This window comes from Pan paniscus, chromosome 15 (assembly GCF_029289425.2).
Source record: "Pan paniscus chromosome 15, NHGRI_mPanPan1-v2.0_pri, whole genome shotgun sequence".
NCBI classification, from domain to species: Eukaryota; Metazoa; Chordata; class Mammalia; order Primates; family Hominidae; genus Pan; species Pan paniscus.
In genome coordinates, this window is record NC_073264.2 from 23278916 (window position 1) to 23299844 (window position 20929).

The 20929-nt window shown below is 39.1% G+C and overlaps 1 pseudogene and 1 gene segment (V, D, J or C); both read left to right on the plus strand.

The window, feature by feature from the left end:
- The first annotated feature begins 10914 nt into the window (after positions 1-10914).
- LOC117975762 (T cell receptor alpha variable 12-1-like) lies at positions 10915-11511 on the plus strand. The segment is given in 2 exon segments: positions 10915-10966; positions 11162-11511. Coding segments are annotated over 2 exon segments (402 nt in total).
- A 2853-nt stretch (positions 11512-14364) lies between these two features.
- Positions 14365-19268, plus strand: LOC129393872 (T cell receptor alpha variable 8-2-like; annotated as a pseudogene).
- The last annotated feature ends 1661 nt before the right edge of the window (positions 19269-20929 follow it).

Here is a 20929-nt window from a genome sequence, read left to right on the forward strand (position 1 = left end):
GACCCCTTTGTGGTGCAGGCTCTGAGTCCATGAAGCAAGTTTTCTCCAGGCTATACCCTCATCAGGAACATTTTACCCATTTGATCATATCTTCATGATGTTTTTGGTATCTATGTACCATCTATACCATTATTTACTTAATTTAATATTAAATTGATGTTTATGTTAAATAGACTTTAAAAGTAACTATGTAAAATTGGCTTCATTTTACCAGATACCATCTGTGAAACCATGTATATAATATAAATAATATATTTAAAGTGCTGCTTATATTTTTCCCAATATAAATTAAAATAGCATCATATATGTAACAATTGAAAAGGCTGTCTGTATACTGCCTAATAGGACCTCTTGCATCAATCACACTTTAAGAAATACTGATCCAGCCCATACCCCTCATTTTATAAATGAAAGAATTAGGATCCACAAGTATGGCATCATTTACTCAAGCATGACTTACAGTAAAATGAAAGCTATAAAAAGAGTCTAAGCTTTATGATCCTTTGTCAGTTGCTTCTTCCACCAACGATGCAAAGCAGGATCTAGAGTTTGAAGAAAAGAGTTGCGTGTTTTACATTTAAATTAAATTAGAAGTTTTATTTAATTGTGTATGTTCAACCTAGATAAATTAGAAGATACGACTACCTATCAAAGTAGAGCATTCTCATAACTTCATCACCTAGAAATAACAAGTATTTCTATTTTTCAAATTTTCTTGTATACATATACAACTACATTTCTCTATGAATGGGGCTGATAATGTCCCCAGTATTGATTAACGTGCTTGCTTCTCTCAACATTATAGATATTTCCATGCCAGGGATCTTATATTGAGGATATAATTTTAAATGACTGTCTAGTTTTCATTATATAGATACTTTTTAAAAAGTGAATCACCTTTTGATAATATTTCTAATTATCCAGTATTATAGACAATGTTTTTATTAACATCATTCAAGTCACAGCTTTCACAGAATGGAGTTGGGTGAATAAGGGAAAACACATAACACTGCATATCTAATTTTCAGGAAGAAATTTTTCACCAAATTGTGATTCCAACAATAGCATGTAATGCTTTTTGTTTTCCATACTTTCTTTACCTGTTATGAACATTATTACTTGAAAGAAGTTTCCACTTTGCCAAGTAAAATTTTTAAATGTTTTAACTCTTTTACTCTATGAAGTTATACATTTGTTATTAAAAATAAATGAAACAGGATTAGAAAACATACAGAGTAAGAGTGTTTCACACAACATAAGTATCTTCATACAATAAGATATGTTAAAGATGAACTTTGAAAAACACTCTCATGGTCCCATTTACCTTCTAATGTTCTCTTTCCTTTCAAGGCTATCTATTCTCCACGTCGTTCCTACCGTAAGTGTGGACCAGCACTATCTGAACTTGTGCGGAATCTCAGGCTGACTGAATTTGAATCTGCATTTTAACAGACCAACCGTGTGATTCTATCCTTCAAAGTTTGAGAAGCACCCCTTTCATGGGGTGCCAGAATGATTTTTTACAATATAAAGTAAAAGCTGTCTCTACTAGCCCAAAAATGCTTCAATGGCTTTCTATTGCTTCTAGAATAAAAATGCAAATTTCAGGCTGTGATACACAAAGATATGTATCATGTGAACCTCCTTTTCAATCTCCCCTTTTAACTCTCCTAGCTCTCTATGTAGCAATAACACTATTCTCCTTTCAGTATTCTGAACTTGCCATGTTCTTTTCCACATTTAGTCAAACTCGTCCATTTGAAATGCTCTTCCTCCAAATATGGGCAAGCCCAATTCATTTTCACATTTCAGATCACAGCTCAAGTACACAGTATATAGATAAAGACTTCTGACTTCTCTTGATCTTCGTGACTAATGTAGCCATCCATGGCTCTCCCCACAGCTTTATCACAAAACCCTAGTTACTTCCCTTATGGTAATAATCATAACATCTAGTTATAATGTTGATTTACATGCCAGTGTGTTCATTGCCTAAACTTCCAATTAGGATACAACTTCTATGAGGTCAGGGATATTGTTTGTTTAATCACACCTTTAACTTTAGTGCCTACCTTTAGCGACTGCCCCATAGTAGTCAGTGAAAAAATATCTTCTGCATGTGGCTGGGCGTGGTGGCTCATGTTTGTAATTCCAGTACTTTGGGAGGCCGAGGTGGAAGGATCAGTTGAGGTCAGGAGTTAAGGACCAGCCTAGGCAACATAGTGAGACCCTCATCTCTACAAAAAACAAAAATAAAATATTAAATGAGTGTGGTGGCATGCGCCTGCAGTCCTAGCTACTCAAGAGGTTCAGACAGAAGGATATCTTGAGCCCAAGAGTTGGAGGCTGCAGTGAGCTATGATGGTGCCACTGCACTTCAGCTCTGGGTGACAAAGCAAGACCTCATCTCTTAAAAAATAAAATAAAATAAAAAAGAAATATATACAGAATGAATAAATGAATGTTGCTTGGCCTTGCGTTCTTTTTTCCTTTTCCTTTCTTCTCACTCCCATCCTAGCAAATCTGAATTTCGTGTATGTGCTCCCTGCTCAGATATCTGGTAGAGTTCTTTAATGCTGGCACTCACCCTTTGTCTCCGGACCAGGCCTTCCTATGCTCAGTGAACTCTGTCAAATAACTAGATCAACTCAGGGTCTCAATCTGTCCTCACTCAATTGACATCAGGTGTAATCTGAATGAACCGAGCAAACTCTAAACATAATCCCACAGTAAAACATCCGAAAGAAAAAAAAGGTATACTTAAAAGATGTTGGAAAGTATGAAAACAACTTCCCAAATCAAATAATGATAAGCACATGTCAAAGTTTAATCTCAAATTATTGCAAGAGAAAAATTGCATCAGGAAACACATTCAAATAATTGGACTAAGTAGAGACATTTTATAGAAACTAGGTTTTTTTTTAAAAGTCAAGTTAAAGATAATTATTATGGTCAAATTATTATTGGTTCATAATGCCTGTACTGTGTGTAGTGGTTGTTAGGCTCATCATGAGATTAATAGTCATCTGAGATTATAACACTAATATCTCAGAATGAGTCTTTATTTTATTAAAGAATACTAAAAAATTGATCAAATATTTGATCAGATGTGATAGTTAATTCCCATATGGGGCTATACATTTTATCCTTCAAAAAAGTTTCATTCAAGACCAGTTTTGGGAAACTTATTGTTGTCAAAAGTAATTCAAACCAAGTGTGGTGATGTGTGCCTGCAGTCCCAGGTACTCAGGAAGCTGAGGTGGGAGGATCCCTTGAGCCCGGGAGTTCAAGGCCAGCCTGGGCAATATAGTGAAACCTCTTCTGTCTTAAAAAAAAAAAGGTAATTCAAGTCTTTAATCTTTATTATAATGGAGAGGAGGGATTTGTCAGGTTTTGGATGTTTTCCCTTCCTAAAAGTTACTAATCTTGTTTGATTGAGGCTACAGTAAATATATGAAACTACTTAGAGACAAAGGATTTTGTTACCCATGACACAGCAAACAGCATAAACATTGTTATATTAACTTCCGTTGTTCTTTCCCTTAAATCTAAAACAGATGATATGTATGCTGACGAATACTTTGTTTGAAGTGGTACTGTGTCATAACTGAGGAACTTTGAGCTCGGAGAATTCACTGCTTTTATAGTAAGGAGTAAACCAAATTGCTCTTTGTCTCAGAGGGAAACAGTACCTCACCCCTCAAGGTTTCTTGCTGCAAGCATAACTCTGGAAATTGGTCAGGTAGAGTGGTCATGGTCTTAAACCACTGGCATACCTAGCAAGACATTTATGAGTATAAGAGATTAAGGATGGTCTGGTTTTCAACAATATCCACCCCATATTCTTACTTCGTGTTATTTTCTAGAAACTTTTCTCATGAGTATGCCACTCCAGAAGCCGTTCTGATCAATTTGACGGACAGAGATTCCGAGACTAAATACATTGAATTTGCCTCAAACAATGTTTAAATAAGGCTACTATCAGCAGACCAATCTGCAACATTAACTTCACCCATTTAGTCAGCTGTGACAAAGTCCCAAAGTATAGATAACTAGGATATAATTTCTTATCCATTATACATGGAAGTTTAGATTGATACGCTAATCTTTGTTTTAATTCTCAAAAAGAGTCCGAAAAGTAGCCACCATTCCTAATGGAAAGATGTTCTGTCCCACCTATTCCCAGACATAAGCATAACCCAACAGGTTAATCCAGTTTGGAATTTATTGTTAAACTTGATTTGGATCAGCATTACATCACTTTTGTTTAGGATCCTTGGGGTGTTGCTTTTCTGTCCAGAAACCTCTGTGGTTGGTGGTGCCTTTACTCAAGTTTTGCATGGGCCCCCTGGGCTCATTCCACTTACTTGGCCTGGAAGACTACGCTCAGCTCATGCTACCGACCTGGATCTTATGCCTGCCAAGGGTGAGTCAGGCATGAAGCAGTGAGGGATGTGTGAGGAAGTGTGGGGTCTTGCCACTGCACAGTCAGACATGCTGGCTGCTGTAGTGAGGTGGGCAGTGCTGGCATGGGTGCCAGCTGTCTACAAGACTGAGGCTAGACCAGTTGCACTGCAAGCAGCATTGACTGCTGGCACTGGGGAACATGGTGGCACTCAAAAGCTTGGAGATGCCAGGAACCATAGGGTCCCAAAGAGGGGGGTCATAGCACTGACTTGGGGAGCTCTCAGGTCTGGGCTTCCCACAGGGCCACAGCACTTCTCTCCTTTTTTTTACCCACAATGTGGTGAACACGGGACATGTTTCAGCCCTGTTTGTGGAACAGCTCTTTTAGCCCCACCATTTGATGGGTTCCAAGTTCTTGTCCTGCAACCAGGAAGAATGAGGTACACAGTCAAGTGGAGGGTGAGCAAGATGAAGTAGAGCTTTACTAAGTGATAGAACAGCTCAGAGGAGACCTGCATTGGGTAGCTTCTTTCCACAGCTAGGGTGTTCCAATGAGTGTTCAGCTCGTAGCAGAGAGGAGACCCTGGAGTGGGAAACTCCTCTCTGCAGGCAGGCTGTCCTGTTGTCTCTGTAGCTCTCAGCACAGAGGAGGCCCTGCGGTGGGTAGCTCCTCTCTGCAGCTGGTTGTCCCAGTGTCTGCAGCTCTCAATAGAGAGGAAGGCTTGTAGTGGTTAGCTCCTTTCTGCTGCTGGTCATCCTGAGGTCTGCTCAGCTCTGGCTGAGCCTGGGGCTTTTATGGGCCTCAGAAGGGAGGAAGTGCATGCCCAATTGATCCATGGGCAGCCATGGGCAGCCATGGGCAGGCCCAGAAAAGGCACCACAAGTTCCCACTCCAGTGTGTGGGACTGGCAGCCTGACAACCAGCCTTCAGGCCCTCCTTGGCCTGAAGGTGTGACCTCACTGGGGACCCACCACTTCCACCCAGAAACCTGTCTGCCTCCTACTGTCATTCTTAGTGCCCAGATGGTAGGTGCCAAGGAGTGCCTTCAGGCCAGTGCCCCCTTGGCTTCCCTCTTATGCTTGTCAGTGCCCAAAATCTGGAGGGTGTCAAGGTGGCAGAGGGCTGGTGTGTGAACACTTCCCCTAGTGTGTGCACACTCTACTGTGCTGCAACAGTGCCTGGGCTTGGCCTCAACTTTGCTCTGAGATCAGAGTGGATGCTGACAACAAGGAGAAGCCAGGCAGTGAGAGTGGGTACTTCTGAGCCTGTGAAGGCAGGGAGGGCTTCCCAGGCCCTCAAGAGTACAGAGAAGCCTCGGTCCACAGCTGCAGTTTGGGAAGCTGTAGCTGCCCACAGAGGGAGGTTGAGGGGGCAATGCTCCTGCCTGCCCCATGGAGCAGAAGTCCTGGGTTTGCAGCCTTGACTTGGGTGGCTGCAGCTTCACTGAGAAGGGTGGGGCTCCTGCCTGCTCCTGGTTTCCCCAAGAGCATAGGGAGGCCTAGGTCTGCAGCCACGACTTGGGAAGCTGCAGCTGTGCCTGGAAGGGCAGGGTTCTCTCCTGCTCCTGGGCAGAGAGGACAGTGATGCCCCTGAAGCTGTGGCTTGGGCAGCTGCAGGGCACCTGGGGAGCTCCTGCTCCAACTCAGAAGGGGCAGGGCTCCTGCTTGTCCCTGGTTCCACGGAGTATGCAGCCCCAGCCATGCCTCCCTGCTGTGATAGTAGTGGCCACTCCAGATGGCCCGCTGCTGCCATCACTTTTATTAAGCTATATGAGCAGTGCCATTGAGTATTTGCAACCTCTGTAGCCATTCAAGGCATAACCCAAGACTTTTCAGACATCAGGAGAAGCATATACGTTTGTATGAGTCAGACTGAGACAAAGTTGTACTGATTTCTATGTTTGTACACAGACAAGGATGAAGAATCTATGTTGGGAAGCTGCTATTGATGTATGTATTGCAGAAATTTTCAGGACAGGCCATATTCACAGGAGTTTTACTATTTCAAGGAATGTGGAAGAAGATGACAAACCAAGAGCAGATTGGATAGCCAGCTGCAGCTGCTGCTTGGCTCCAGCAGACCATATAATTGTCTTGCTAGGCTGTGGTGCTTGACCTAGAATACAAAGAGTGAATTAATTCTCCGCTCCTCCACCTCCTGGTCTAAAATTTTCCCTTCCTAGGTGCCAGTGTTGTTGCTCTTTCTCCACCATCACAAAATCGGTTCATCCCATTCTAGTAGCTATAACTTTGCCTTTTTTTTGTAGTCAGTTCCTAGTCACATCAAAATCATTTGCCTAGAACAAATAGAAAGAGGAACAGGCATTTGTATGACATTTACAGAGATTCATCATAATTACCACCTTGGCCTTCCTGGAAAACTGAACGGGAACTTGTAAAGCTGTGCACTCAAATAAATGCTGGTTATCCTCATGATGTAAAATCATGTTTAACCAAGAAAAGAATATAGGTGGCTGAACTGGAATTCAATATTAATACCATTCTGACAATGTTGCTGCCTGGAGAGTGTACCAACCAGGCTGTTCTAAGGTCACTGTTCGGAGAAAGAAAGAAGCATCATGCCTTTCACTTCTAGAATGTTAGAGGAGGTGTACTTTTTTCTATTACTGTTAGATACAGCTAAAAATTCTGGACATTATAGATGTTCCTTGAATTGAAATGAGATTACTTCCCAGTAAACTGATTGTAGTTTAAAATACCATAAGTATAAAATGCATTTAATACATCTTATATACTGAACATCATAAGATTGCCTATCCTATGTTAATCATGCTCAGAACACTTACATTAGCCTATGGTTGGGCAAAATCATCTAACACAAAGCCTATTTTATAACAAAGTGTTGAGTATCTCATCTAGTTTATTGAATAAAGTACCCAAAGAGAATAATAGAAAGGTTGTATTGGTACACAAAGTACAGTTTGTTCTGATTGGGTATTGCTTTTGCACCATGAAAAAAATCAAAAGTCAAGTCATCGTTAAGTCAGGGACCATTTGTATATAAAATCAAAAGATAAAAAGTTTCTAGAAGATAGAGAGAAAAAGCCAGATTGTCTAAGAAATTTAGGACCTGAACAATGCTAGAACAGTGAGTTTCATGAGTTTCCTTTTGCCTCATACAAACCAGTGGCATCCAGGAGTAGCCAGTAACCTGGTAATGCCGGTGGGTACAGAAAAGAAATCCCAAAGAAATGCCGTTTTCTGTAGCCAAAGGACCAGGGAAAGGATTGACGATGAAGGCAGAAACTATAAGACCATAACCATTCTACTCTAGCCAAAGACCACAAAAAGTTTTATAGCAACCAAGCACACATTTAATCAACAAAAAGGTAACTGCAACCTAGCAGGAGAGATTTGTGATAGTGTAACTTTTTTTTGCTCCATCTTTCCATCGCTGGCTTCAAAATAGTCTTTAAATGGCATCTGGCATTCCCAGTGTGGGTTTCTGGGGCTGGAGGAAGCAGAGTAGACCCATTATCAAAGAATAGTGCCTGACTATGTTGACCTGTCAGGTGGTTTTCTGAAGGGCTAATTCAAAGGGCTTTCCTGTATTCATATAACTCAAAACCCTCTCAGAGTGGAGAAGAAGTGGCTATGCAGAGGAAATTTTCAAAAAAATTGATAAAGGGACTCAGTAACAGAAAGGAGAAAGAATCTGCAAATGTGAAGATAGGCCAACTGAAATTATTCAGTCTAAGAAGCGGAAGGGAAAAAAATTGAAGAGAGCTTAAGAGACCTGTGGGACATTATAAAAAGTACAGCCATAAGGATAACAGGATTTCCAGAGTGAGAGGAAAGGAAAAAGCAGGGAGAATATTTGTAAAAATCATGACTCCAAACTTCCCAAATTTGTTGGAAGACATGAACCTATACATCCAAGAAGTTCAACAAGGACCAAGTAGAAAAAAGGCAAAAAAAAAAAAAAAAAATCTCACTGGGACACATTATAATCAAACTGTTTAAAGAAAAAGACAAATGGAGAATCTTGAAAGCTGCAAGAGATAAGTGATTAATCACATGGAAGAGATCTTCCAAAGATTAGCAGTCTATTGTTTATCAGAAACCATGGAAGCCAGAAGGCAGTGGGATGGCATATTTGAAGTGTTTAAAGAAAAAAAAATGTCAACCAACAATTTTGTATCAGGCAAAACTATTGTTCTAAAACAAAGGAGAAATTAAGACAGTTCCAGAAAAACAAAAACTCAGAGTATTCATCACTTGTAGATCTGCCCTACAAGAAAATCTAAAGGGAATCTTTCAGGCAGAAAAGAAATGGCACTAGACAGCAACTTGGAGCCATGCAAAAATAATGAACAATGGTAAAGGTAGTTACATAGATAAGAATAAAGCCAATATTTTTGTAGTTTTTGTTTGTAACTCCCATTTTTTCCCTAACTTATTTAACAAACTAATGCATAAACAATAATTATAATTATATTGTGGATAATTATACAGAATAATCTCATTATGTATAATAAGAACACAATGAGTCAAAGTGTGTTTTTCCATGTGTATAAAAATTTCCTTTGTCACCGTTGTAATTTTTAACAGCACAACTTATGTATTTCAAATAGACACAAAATTAGTAGCATTTACAGTAGTATCTTAAGATAAATTGCCTTTGAATAAGATCTTGCTTTCAATACTTTGATGTCCACAAGGCATATCTAGAAAATTTTATGCTATGGAAGATGAAGACTGCTTAATCCAACGGGGAAGGGGACTATGATTTCTCTTTGACTAGTTGCCATAACACTGTCCTTAAGGCATATGCAGGACTTTTATATGTTATTTAGACATTAGTAGGCACAGAAGCTTTGCAGTACAACTTTGATGTATAAATTCTGTCATTTTTTTTTTTTTACTTTAAAAAAATTTTTTTTAAAAAAATGTCACTTTGCTAGCATTGATAATGCTCTTAGGTCCACCACAACATTATATCTATTCACCCATACTATTTTTGTTACAAATGTTAAAAAGGTGATTTCTTCCTGAAAGGACTGTGCTTCAGGTCCCCATTCAATTTTAGATGTTATATTTGTTTTTTATAAATTTTCCAAGAATGTAGTGGCTGCATTCTTGGGTTGCTGTCACTCTTCCTTTGTTTTTTACACTTACTGAGAAGTGGCTGTTGTAATTTCTGTCATGTGCAATATATTCCTGGAAAAAGGGATTTCAATATCAGCATGTTATTCTTCATTCTATTTCCTATGCAGTTGTTGGTGGGAATGGGAAGGGCCTGCCCAGGCCATCATTGATGTATACCGATTACAAGGCTCTTGAGTAGAAAAGAGCCTGCATCATTGCTGGCCTACAGCCACCAGCTTCTTCAAGGACACAGAGCAGATTATGGACTAGAGGAGGAATAGTGGTTGTTGTGCTTGTTACTCTGTAGACCCAGGTAAGTTCCTTGCATAGTTAACCCTCCATAGATCTGGTTTGCTTTTTAGGTTAGGATGAAAAGGCAAAGAGAAAGACCAAATTCATAAATTTTGGAGATTTATTCCTAGATATAAACTTAAAACCAGAAAAGAAATGAGAGGAATTAGACAAATGAACAGACATATAAAAGTCTAGATAGTGAAGGTAGGTCCATCTCTTTTGCAACAGCCCAAACAAATACTGTTTTAACATGACATGCACATGTCATTGGTGTAAGACAGAATGACGAATTCCAAGCTCCAGTCCTTGGCTTTGTTAAAAAATGTTGCCCAGGCTGTGAGCTCAAATCATATTTCTTTAGCTAGATTTTAGGTCATTCTATTTTGAAAGAATTCTTTTGAATTATAGGAAATTTCTTTAAAAATTGGAGATAACAGAATGGTATGGGGATGTATGGCCTGACATGGAGAAGAGCTATGTAATGTGAAATGCTCCTTAAATTGCAAGAATCTCGCTCAAAGTTTTGGAATAGAATGCTTCATGACTGATTGTTCAGTGTAGGAAAGTGGCTATTAGAAATAATTCCTCTTACTCATACAAGAGTTGCCATTTGATATCAAACACATGCATGCATAAACATCCCCCACAGACATTGACTTGGAGCATTTGCTTCTCAAATTTTAAATTTAACTAATATGTCAGATTTTTACATTCACCTGCTCACATAATACAGGTCTACATCTTGAGTACGTCTTTGATTACTATCATGATTCCACAAGATGGCAGTGTGTTCTTAGGGACCCTGAGGAAAGTTCTCAAGTGCTCGTGTGTATGTGTGTGTGTGTGTGTGTGTGTGTGTGTGTGTATGTGTGTGTGTGTGTGTGTGCTTGAGAGAGAGAGAAGGAGAGAAAGAGAGAGAATGGGAAGGGCGATAAGAGGAGGGGTTAGTGATATACCAGGGGTTGTGAAAATAACCTCTTTTTTCTAATTGGTAGGACAGATTCTTTTTATGATTCCTAAAGTGGAAGAAATAAAGTATCTCTGCTATGTTCATTTCTTTTTGGATTGAAAATTTTAATCCTCAGTGAACCAGGGCAGAAAAGAATGATGATATCCTTGAGAGTTTTACTGGTGATCCTGTGGCTTCAGTTAAGCTGTGAGTTGGGCATCTCTATAGGAACATAATGTACAATATTTTGAGATATTGTCTATCCTAGGCTGGGGGCTAGAAGCCTGAATTTTTTCTCTAACTAAGAGAGTAGAAAGCCTGTGAAAACATGATTTGAATTCTGGGGAGTAAGCATTTACCTCCCAATTTGTCTTCTCTGTCTGACCACTGTCTTTTTCACAGGGGTTTGGAGCCAACGGAAGGAGGTGGAGCAGGATCCTGGACCCTTCAATGTTCCAGAGGGAGCCACTGTCGCTTTCAACTGCACTTACAGCAACAGTGCTTCTCAGTCTTTCTTCTGGTACAGACAGGATTGCAGGAAAGAACCTAAGTTGCTGATGTCCGTATACTCCAGTGGTAACGAAGATGGAAGGTTTACAGCACAGCTCAATAGAGCCAGCCAGTATATTTCCCTGCTCATCAGAGACTCCAAGCTCAGTGATTCAGCCACCTACCTCTGTGCGGTGAACACACAGTGCTCCCCAGACACCTGCAGTCTGTACCCAAACCTGCTGGGCCCCAGGAATGCCTGATGTAGAGCTTAGACTGCAGGGCAGTAAAGTCCTCTTTGCTCTCTAGACTCAAGTGGAAATTAAGAGTACTAGTATGGAGGACTGATTGATTAGGGAAGTATTATTATAATTCTGAAAATAATTGAGACCCTGAAGAAAAATGAAAGATACAGTCTTGGTTTGGTTAAAATATTTTCCAGTATTCTCTTCCTACTTTAGTTTTAAAATATTTTTTATATTTCTTCTGGAGAGGTTAAAAAAATAAATTTTTTTGAGATCATTGACAAACCAGAAGGATTACATATTCATTTCATACATACATCACAATCTATGCCATAAGCATATCCATCATCTCTAAAAGTTTACTTCCTCTCTCCTTATTTTAAAAATTTAGGTATGATTGATATACAGCAAGGTGCCTATATCACATAATGTATACATTTTAATGCCCACTCTAATTTTATGCCACATCTATGCTTTATGAGATCGGTTTTATGATTCCTTTTATTTATATCACGAAAACATTTTCATACAATAACAGATATTCTGTCTCTGTCCATAGGACATCTTATTCTTTCCCCATTTAGTTACCCAAGAAGTTTGACAGACATTGCTTTAGGAATGCAACAGGAAAACACAAATGCAAAATAAAAAAGATCAGCAAACTACTGTGAAAATCCTGTAAGTCATAAATTCTTTTAGTTATAGAACCCTCACCCCATCTCCAGCCTTAGCTGCAGCTCCACTCCTGAGTTATATAAAGGCACATTTGATGAGTAGATGGCAGAACTAGAGGGAGAGGGTGAGAACACGTTAAAAAAAAGCCTAGATATTTGCAGAGATTGAAGATTAGAGAGGGTCTATATTGCCATTTTGGGGTAAAGTCTGAATTGAACTCAAAACCTTGTGGAAGAGTATATTGATTCCTATGTAACTGAGTGTGGCTTGGAGATGGTAGGGAGTCTTACCCCTAGTCACAGCATGTCATATACCCACAGCACCTGCTGGAATGACTTAAAATTTATTGAGAAGGATCTCTAAGTATCTAAAAGAAGTCTAGACACCAAGAGGCTTTGTTGTGATGAACAAAGACCTGTTTAAATCAGTGACCAGAGACCGTATGGTATTGAGCATGTTTCAGCAAATGTTGGAGGAGAGTTGGAAACACTGAAGAGCATATAAATGCCTCCCTCCTCTGACTACCTAGCAATACATATTTGCCCTGCAATATATACTATGTTCGGGCAAAATATTTGTGTCTGATGAAAAGAATACTTTTTAGTAGCTATTAAGTTGAATTACAGGAAAAAACTTTGAACATCACTTTATTATAAAAGTGAAGTTATAGTCTGTTGGACATGATATAGTTTATGTAGTCCTCAAAGTGGGAAAGTTTAGAAATGGAGAGTTAAGATTTCTGTCAAGGGTTGTTCCCATAGTCACTGATGAAAAGGATGAACTCAATCCAAATTTGCTTCAAATTCTTAATCTGAAGAATAAAAGACTGAATAAATCTTTCCAAGCCTTGGAAGAAAGATTTGAAAGGCAGTAAGGAAGAGCAGAAAGTTGCGCCAGAATCAAGATCCTTAAATTTTACTTCCACATTTGTTGTATACCTTTTGGCTTCCTGGCATTCTGGAAAGAACCTGGGTTGTGTTTTCTGTTTGAATATTTATGTTACTAATGGTCCATTTATTAGGCCACATACTATATATATTTCAGGATTTGTTTCAGTATTAAATGAGATAACATACTGCTTTGGGGTGAGTTCCTTAAAAGTAGAGACTGCAGTTAGAATTCTTTCTCTGTAATTGATTGAGGAAACCAGGTTGAGACAGGGGGAAAGGCTAAGCATGGACTTGGTCCAGTGGGAGTCTTGATCCCACCTGACCTCCTAGGGAGCTCTGGAGAGTGAACTACATCACAGGGGTGATCCCTCCCATGCTGAGGCAAGGGAGCCAGACTGCTCTGATCTATTGTGGGTAAGAATAAAGTCATAATTGGCTGCAGTGTTTCTTGGGGTAGAGGTATATGCTACTGGACAATGGTGGCTCTCATTGGCAGAGGTCAACTTTCTAGGGAAAGAGGCAACTGTGAGCCAAGAGTAGCCAACACTCACAGTAGCGGGGGATGGCTACACTGTCCTGGGAAAGGAGATCTAGGCTGGGACCAGCAGTGTTCATTATTACCATGGAACTTGCCTGGTATGTGGGCAGCATTCAAGAAATAATAAACTTTAATCATATTCCGAATTTTAATTTCACTCCCCTTTTGAAGGTGTTTATACAGCTGGCCTTACCAATTTTGAGGAGTTGAAATAATGTAAGTTAAAGCACTTGTTAACAGAAACCATCTAAATAAATATAAAAAACAGATGAAAGGAAAAATTTTTTCAAAGCTAAAATTCAGAAATTTTTAAAAGAGTAGTGACCAGAGAACCAGTCTACTATCTTAGTTGCTTTTGGGAATGATGAGATAACATTCTATCCATCACTTTCTATCCAGGTAGCAATGATTCTGATGATTTACAGTTCATAACTCTGGGCTTCTATGTGTAGACAGAGATATCATCTATATTTATACAGGATTAATGCTATTTTGTTATTAATTTGTATTTAAGAATGAAGGACTGGGTAGCAGGATGGACTCCTTATGTCTTTGTGTCCATGTTCCCCACAAAGTTTCTTCTTGAATGGGGTGCCTGGCCAGTAGTGTGGGTATGTGGGTCTGTCATGTGAATTGACAGGCTTCTTTCTAGGAGGAATGAAGAGGGAACTGGTAATTAAGTTGCTTCTCTTTGTTCCCTGAACCTGATATCATTGGAAATGGCCTAATTCTATTAATTACTCGTAATAAAAACTGAAACCATCCCGGATGGCTCAAGTAAACTCTCATGAAGATTACATGCCCCAAGTTGGCTTCATATGCTTCTCACACACAAATACAGAAGCAGGTTGGTGAGAACAGAGAGAGGCTAGTGCAGCCATTCCACATGTGGACCTTCACTATGTTCTCTTGTGTTCTGTTCCTCTCAGCCTTCATCACCTGCTCTCTTTCTCAGCCCAGAACCTCTCCAGGGTCCCACCCAGTAGGTTCCCTTCACTCACGTTTCCACTGTAATCTTCTCACAGTTCATTCTGGCCTGGACTTTTTCCCTCTCTGTTTTCTCCATCAGTGTATTTGCATCCACTTTTTATCTACCTCATGGGAATTGTGATATCTTTCATCTTTTTATTAGTTTTATTATTGATGGATTCAGGTCATTCTGTTTATAGTTTTACATTTCATTTCAGTGGGAATTTTAGAGAGTTAAGAGGACAGCACATATGTTTAGTTTGAAGTTTTGTTTCAGAACCCCACCCTAGTAACATTTAAATTTTTAAGCTGACTATACAATTTTGTCTTACATGTGATAACAAATTTATAGGCAGAATCAAGAACTAGATCAGAAGCCCAAGGGAAAACTGATTTCAGGCTGGTACAATTCAATGGAGTATTCAGAAAGCAGTTTTTGTTCTGACCTTGTAAAATCCCATTTTACCTGAGATTTTTCTCCTTACTGGGTTATTTCATTTTTAGGATCCAATGATCTCTATGCTACAATAGATTGGGTGGGGAAGGCTTTTTGCTCAAAAGCTTCATTTCATTATTGGGGCACAGAGCAGTCTGTTCTTGTTCGCTATTGTCTCCCACCCACATGGCACTGCTGTTTGCTTTGCTCTGTTGAGCGTCACCGTCAATATCTCTCACCATTTCTACACCTCTCACAGGTTCCTCTCATTTCTGGTCTGCTGCTTGCACTCCTTCCACCTGTATTGAGTTCATGTAGGTTTACTTTTTAAAAATCTCTTTAACTATTTTGATAATCACTTATTTATGTGTTACATTTTCTTCCACTTATCATTCTGTTCAAGTTTCTTTATAGATGGAGAAACTTAATTGTGGAGATAGAAAAACTGCATTAATTTTTTTTAGTGTCAGATTCTCATAATTTGGCACAATATATCAGTCTATTCTGAACACTGACAGTTGGAATAGTACTCTCACTTTCTCTTTTTAAATATAAGTTATCTAAATTATTTTCTCCTAGGTTCACAAATATTAAACTTGTTGACCTGAAATTAGGAAGCCTTTTCCACACTTTCCACTTGACAAAGAAAATTCTTGCCTTTAATCGTTTGCTTTGATTAATTAATGATATGTGATCCAGGGTGACTTTAAGTATGAGTCTCTGATCTAATTTATTTTTTAAAGAGTCAACTAAAGGAATAATCTCTTTCACCCACTGTAATGCGCACATCCAGCTGCACAGGGCCATATGAAGCTCAGCCCAGACTGAGACAACTGATTACCACCCCTCTTCTTGATGAACGACTTTACTAATATAGAGTGTCTCAATGGTTTTTCAAAGTCTACAACGTTGTCTTCTGTGACTAATTTCTCAGGGAAGTAAATTACTCTTCTATTTCTACATAATTCTCATTTCTCATGTATTTAAAATTAAAACCATATACTCTACGGAAGGTGACGTCATCACAGATTCTGGAAGAAAGAAACACTTTCTGTTGGTTTTGATATCACATCTCTCAAATGAGAAGGAAACAGTTCACTTCCTTGTATCTGTGGTTCCACCTGTGCCCTCCAGGGGGCGACGTTGCACTAAGGAGGCATCTGTGTTCATTGCCGACCATCCTCATCCACTGAGCCTCCTCCCTGCGGCTGGCTGATGTAGCTCACTGATGTCTGTGTAGATAGGGAGCTGTGACGAGAGCAAGAGGTCAGAGCACATCCAGACTCCTTAAGAGTCCTTAAAGCACAACAGACGCCTTTCTGTTTTGGAAACTTTTCAAAGCCAGGGACTTGTCCAGCCCAACCTCCCCATTGCTCCTAGCTCCTGAGGCTCAGGACCCTTGGCTTCTGTCCTCCCTGCTCAGGGTCCTGCAGCGTTGCCTCTGCTCAGCCATGCTCCTGCTGCTCGTCCCAGTGCTCGAGGTGATTTTTACCCTGGGTGAGTAACATTCCATTCCTTTTCCTCCTTTTGTAAATGTGACTGTGTTGTAATTGCCTCTAAGTAGACTTCTTAGCGAAGTCAGCGCTGCTTTTGCTTACACAGCATTGGTGTTGCAGGAGGAACCAGAGCCCAGTCGGTGACCCAGCTTGACAGCCACGTCTCTGTCTCTGAAGGAACCCCGGTGCTGCTGAGGTGCAACTACTCATCGTCTTATTCACCGTCTCTCTTCTGGTATGTGCAACATCCAGCTTCTTCTGAAGTACACATCAAGGGCCACCCTGGTTAAAGGCATCAACGGTTTTGAGGCTGAATTTAAGAAGAGTGAAACCTCCTTCCACCTGACGAAACCCTCAGCCCATATGAGCGACGCGGCTGGGTACTTCTGTGCTGTGAGTGACACAGTGCTTGAGACTGCAGGAGAGCTGAACACAAGCCTCCTGAGATGCTGAGACTTTCTGTGACTCAAGAACTCAACCTTGAAGTCTGTTTTATAATATTAAATAGCAATTCCAAGTTTCTGATGCTTATTGATGTATGCTGTATCTTTTTCATCTATTTATTTTTAAACTACCTATGACTTTAAATTTAAAGTGTGTTTCCTTTAGGTAGCTTTATATATAAGGTCTTTCTATCCACTATGTCAATCTCTGGTTTTGCACTGGCAAGTTTAGATAATTATAATTTAATGTATATTGATGAAATTGGATTTTAGTATACTATGTTATTATTGTGTTTCTGTTCCTCCCTTATTTTTTGTTGTTCTTTTTTTTTACTGACACTTTTTGGATTATTTGAATATTTTTAACACTATTTTAATCTATGGACTTCTTTGGTTATATTTCCATATTTTCTGAGTGGTTGCTCTGGAGATTATAATACATATGACTAACTCTCCAGGGTCTTCTGTGATGTTGTACCTCTTTATGTAAAATGTAGAAATTTTTGTATAATATGTCTCTTTATTTTACAATAATAATTGTCTCTTCAACAAACACTGAAGTTTGTTGCAGTCGTTCATGTATATCAAAGCTACCTATATTGGAAAGCTCACCATATAATGGTACAATTTTTGTTTTAAATAATTGTATGGACCGTATAAAACTCACTAGGAATAATAATAAATATTTCATGTTTAACAGCTATTTACTAACTCTGGTGTCCTTCCTTTGTTTCTAAAGTAAGTTTTCCTCTGACACCAGGAGATGTGTTTGAAATGATGTCATTCCCTTGAAACTTAAAAAACTCCCTTTAACATTTTTTCTAGAGTAGGTTTGCTGGTAATGGTATTTTTTAGTCATTTGTTATCTGAAGATGTCTTTATTCTTAATTTGCCCTTTATTTGTGGAAGATATTTTTACTGGGTCTGTAATTCCATGCCAACAATTTTCCCCCCTTCACTTTAAAGATACTGTTTCATTGTCTGTTGGTCTCCACGTTCTCTGGTTAGGAATCTATGGTCATTCAAGTAATTGTTCCCCAATGATATTAATATGTTGTTTTTCTCTAGCTGCTTCATATATATGCTATTTGTACACACACATACATGCAAGTAAAATCATGTCGTCTTTTGTTGTCCACAGTTTAATTATGATGTTTACATGTGGTTCCCTTTAATTTATTCCTGTTTGGGGCTTAAATTCATAAGTTTGTCTTTCTTTGAATTTGGTAAGCTTTTGGCCATTCTTCTTTCAAATATATTTTCTGGCCCAATCTCTTTCTCTTCACCTTCTAGGACTCCAATCAGTTACAGCTTAGACTTTAGGACACTTTCCCACTAGCTCTCCATAGCTCTATTTTTTTTTCTTTCAATTTTTTTCTTGATTTTAAGGTCTGCCTCTACTCACTAGATGCCTGTAGCATTACATACCCCAAGTTGTGACAACCAAATTTGTATCTAGATTTGTCAACTGTCTCCTGAGGGGAGCAAAGTCAAAATTAGCTAGGTTAGATAATCTATACTGATGTATTTTCAAGTTTGTTATTCTTTTCTCTATCATCTTCATTTTGCTATTGGGCCCTTACTGTGAGATTTTCATTTTGGATATTGTATTTCTCAGTTCTAAAATCTCCTTTTTTTTTTTTTTTTTGAGACGGAGTCTTGCCCTGTCACCCAGGCTGGAGTGCAATGGCATGATCTTGGCTCAGTGCAACCTCCGCTTCCCGGGTTTAAGCCATTTTCCTGTCTCAGCCTCTTGAGTACCTGGGATTACAGTTGCGTGCCACCACCCCCGGGTTTTTTTTTTTTTTTTTTTTGGTATCTTTAGTAGAGATGGGGTTTCAACGTGTTGGCCAGGCTGGTCTTGAACGCTTGGTCTCGGGATGCGCCTGCCTCGGCCTCCCAGAGTGCTGGGATTACCCATGAGCCACCATGCCTGGGCTAAATTTTCCCTTTTTTAACTTTGTGGTACATAATCAAAGAGCTACTTTAACGTCTTTTTCTATTACTTCTAGCATTTTAGTCATCTTGACCTTTCATCTGTTGATCTTTTACTTAAATATTAGTCCACTTTTCTGATCCTTTGTATGTCCAATAATTTTGAAATGCATATTAAACATTTTAAATATTAAGGGTGTAGACTCTGTTTTCTTCTTCTCCTTCTCATCCTTATTCTTCTTTACAAAGCATTCCTCTGAAGAATTTTGATGCTTTTGCTTTAGCAGGAAATCAACCTAGTTTGGTTCATACTGTAAATTTTCTCTTCCCTTTTGTGGAATTTGGTAGCTCAAAATCTCAGTTCAGTTCTCTAATCATTTGCAATGTTGGTTTGGATTTATCCAAGTCATGTGTAGCTTAGGGATTAGTGTGAAACCTGTTTGGGTGGCTCAAATATCAGGTCAGCCCTGAGCTCTCTGCTACATTGGTTTTTTTGTCCTGCATTGGTGCCACTCAGGAGGTAGTCTGAGACTGAAATAGTGGTTCAAATATCAGTTGAATAACCCAAGCTTTGTTGATCTGGTTTGAGTCAGTCCCAGGTACATGGAGCTTTGGGATTAGCCTGAGACTTGAGCTGTTTTCCATTTCTTCCTTGGGGTCTGTCTTTTCTAGCCTGGTCCACAGAGGCAGAAAGATTGTGCCTCTTTCTGCACAATCTTTTGGTCTCCTGCACAATCTTCTGCACCTCTTTTGGTCTCCTATACCATTGTTATTGCCACCCTACCATACACCAGGGGCCTTTCTAAGGGCAAAGACAAGAGAGAAAAACAGGAAAAAATATGAAATAAAAGGCTTGCACAAGTTGCTTCTCCAACGTTTGATTTTGTCTGCTTTGAGTAATTTCAGAGGCCACAGATAGTTATTTTTTTGTGTGTTTTGTTCAGTTTTCACTTGTAACCTATAGGAGAGATGGGCTGTAGGCATCTTAAAGCTGTCTCCTATTTTACTATGTTCCTGCATTAACTTATGGTCTACCATAATATGCATCAAGAATTGCTATTTGATATTTTCTTTTCCCACTTTTATTTTTTATTACTTCTTTCAGTCAATCTTATTCATTTTTTATATATGTACTTTTTTTGTCATTAGGATTATAAGAATCATCTAATTACGGTCTTGATTCTTTGGATCTTTTTTCTCCAAACTCACAAAAGTCTTTCTTTGATGCTAGAAAATGAGCCTGTGCACCTGTTTTTAATATGAGCTTAAAGAACTATTTTCCCCCAAATATAAAATCTTCTGGATTCTGAACAATATCTGAACCCAAGAGCATAATAAGGTGTGGTACGACTATCCAAAGACTATGCTTTTCCAGTACCTAAAGCAGAGCTATTTTATTTTCAATTTTCTGCTCTCTCTGTGTTTTTCATTTCTGAATTTTCACTTATTTTAAATGGACCATGCATTTTGTGATTTATTTATTTATTTATTTATTTATTTATTTATTTATTTTTTGAGATGAAGTCTTGCTCTGTCGCCCGGGCTGGAGTGTAGTGGTGTGATCTCGGCTCACTGTAACCTCTGCACTCCAGGTTCAAGCAATTCTCTTGCCTCAGTCTCCCTATAGTAGCTGGGATTACAGACATGCACTACCACGCCCAGCTAATTTTTGTATTTTTAGTAGAGATGGGATTTTGCCAAGTTGGTCAGGCTGGTCTGGAACTCCTGACCTTGGGTGATGCACCTGCCTCGGCCTCCTAAAGTGCTGGGATTACAGGTGTGAGCCACTGCGTCCAGCCTGGACCATGCATTTTGGTATTTTGGGGTGTGTTTGGAGACTATTCAATCTCCCTGACAATCAATGTATTTCTTCAAATGCTGTCAACATCCTCCGATGAGAGCATTCTTTTTCTGATCCTATTCCTCTTCAACTATGAGATGTTGCCTCTAAATCAATAGAGAATTGAGAAATTCCTTTGCATTGTTTTAGTGCAGAGGAAAAGGCAGTATTCCAAGGCATCATACAATCCTGTCTTTTTCACTTTGAACACACT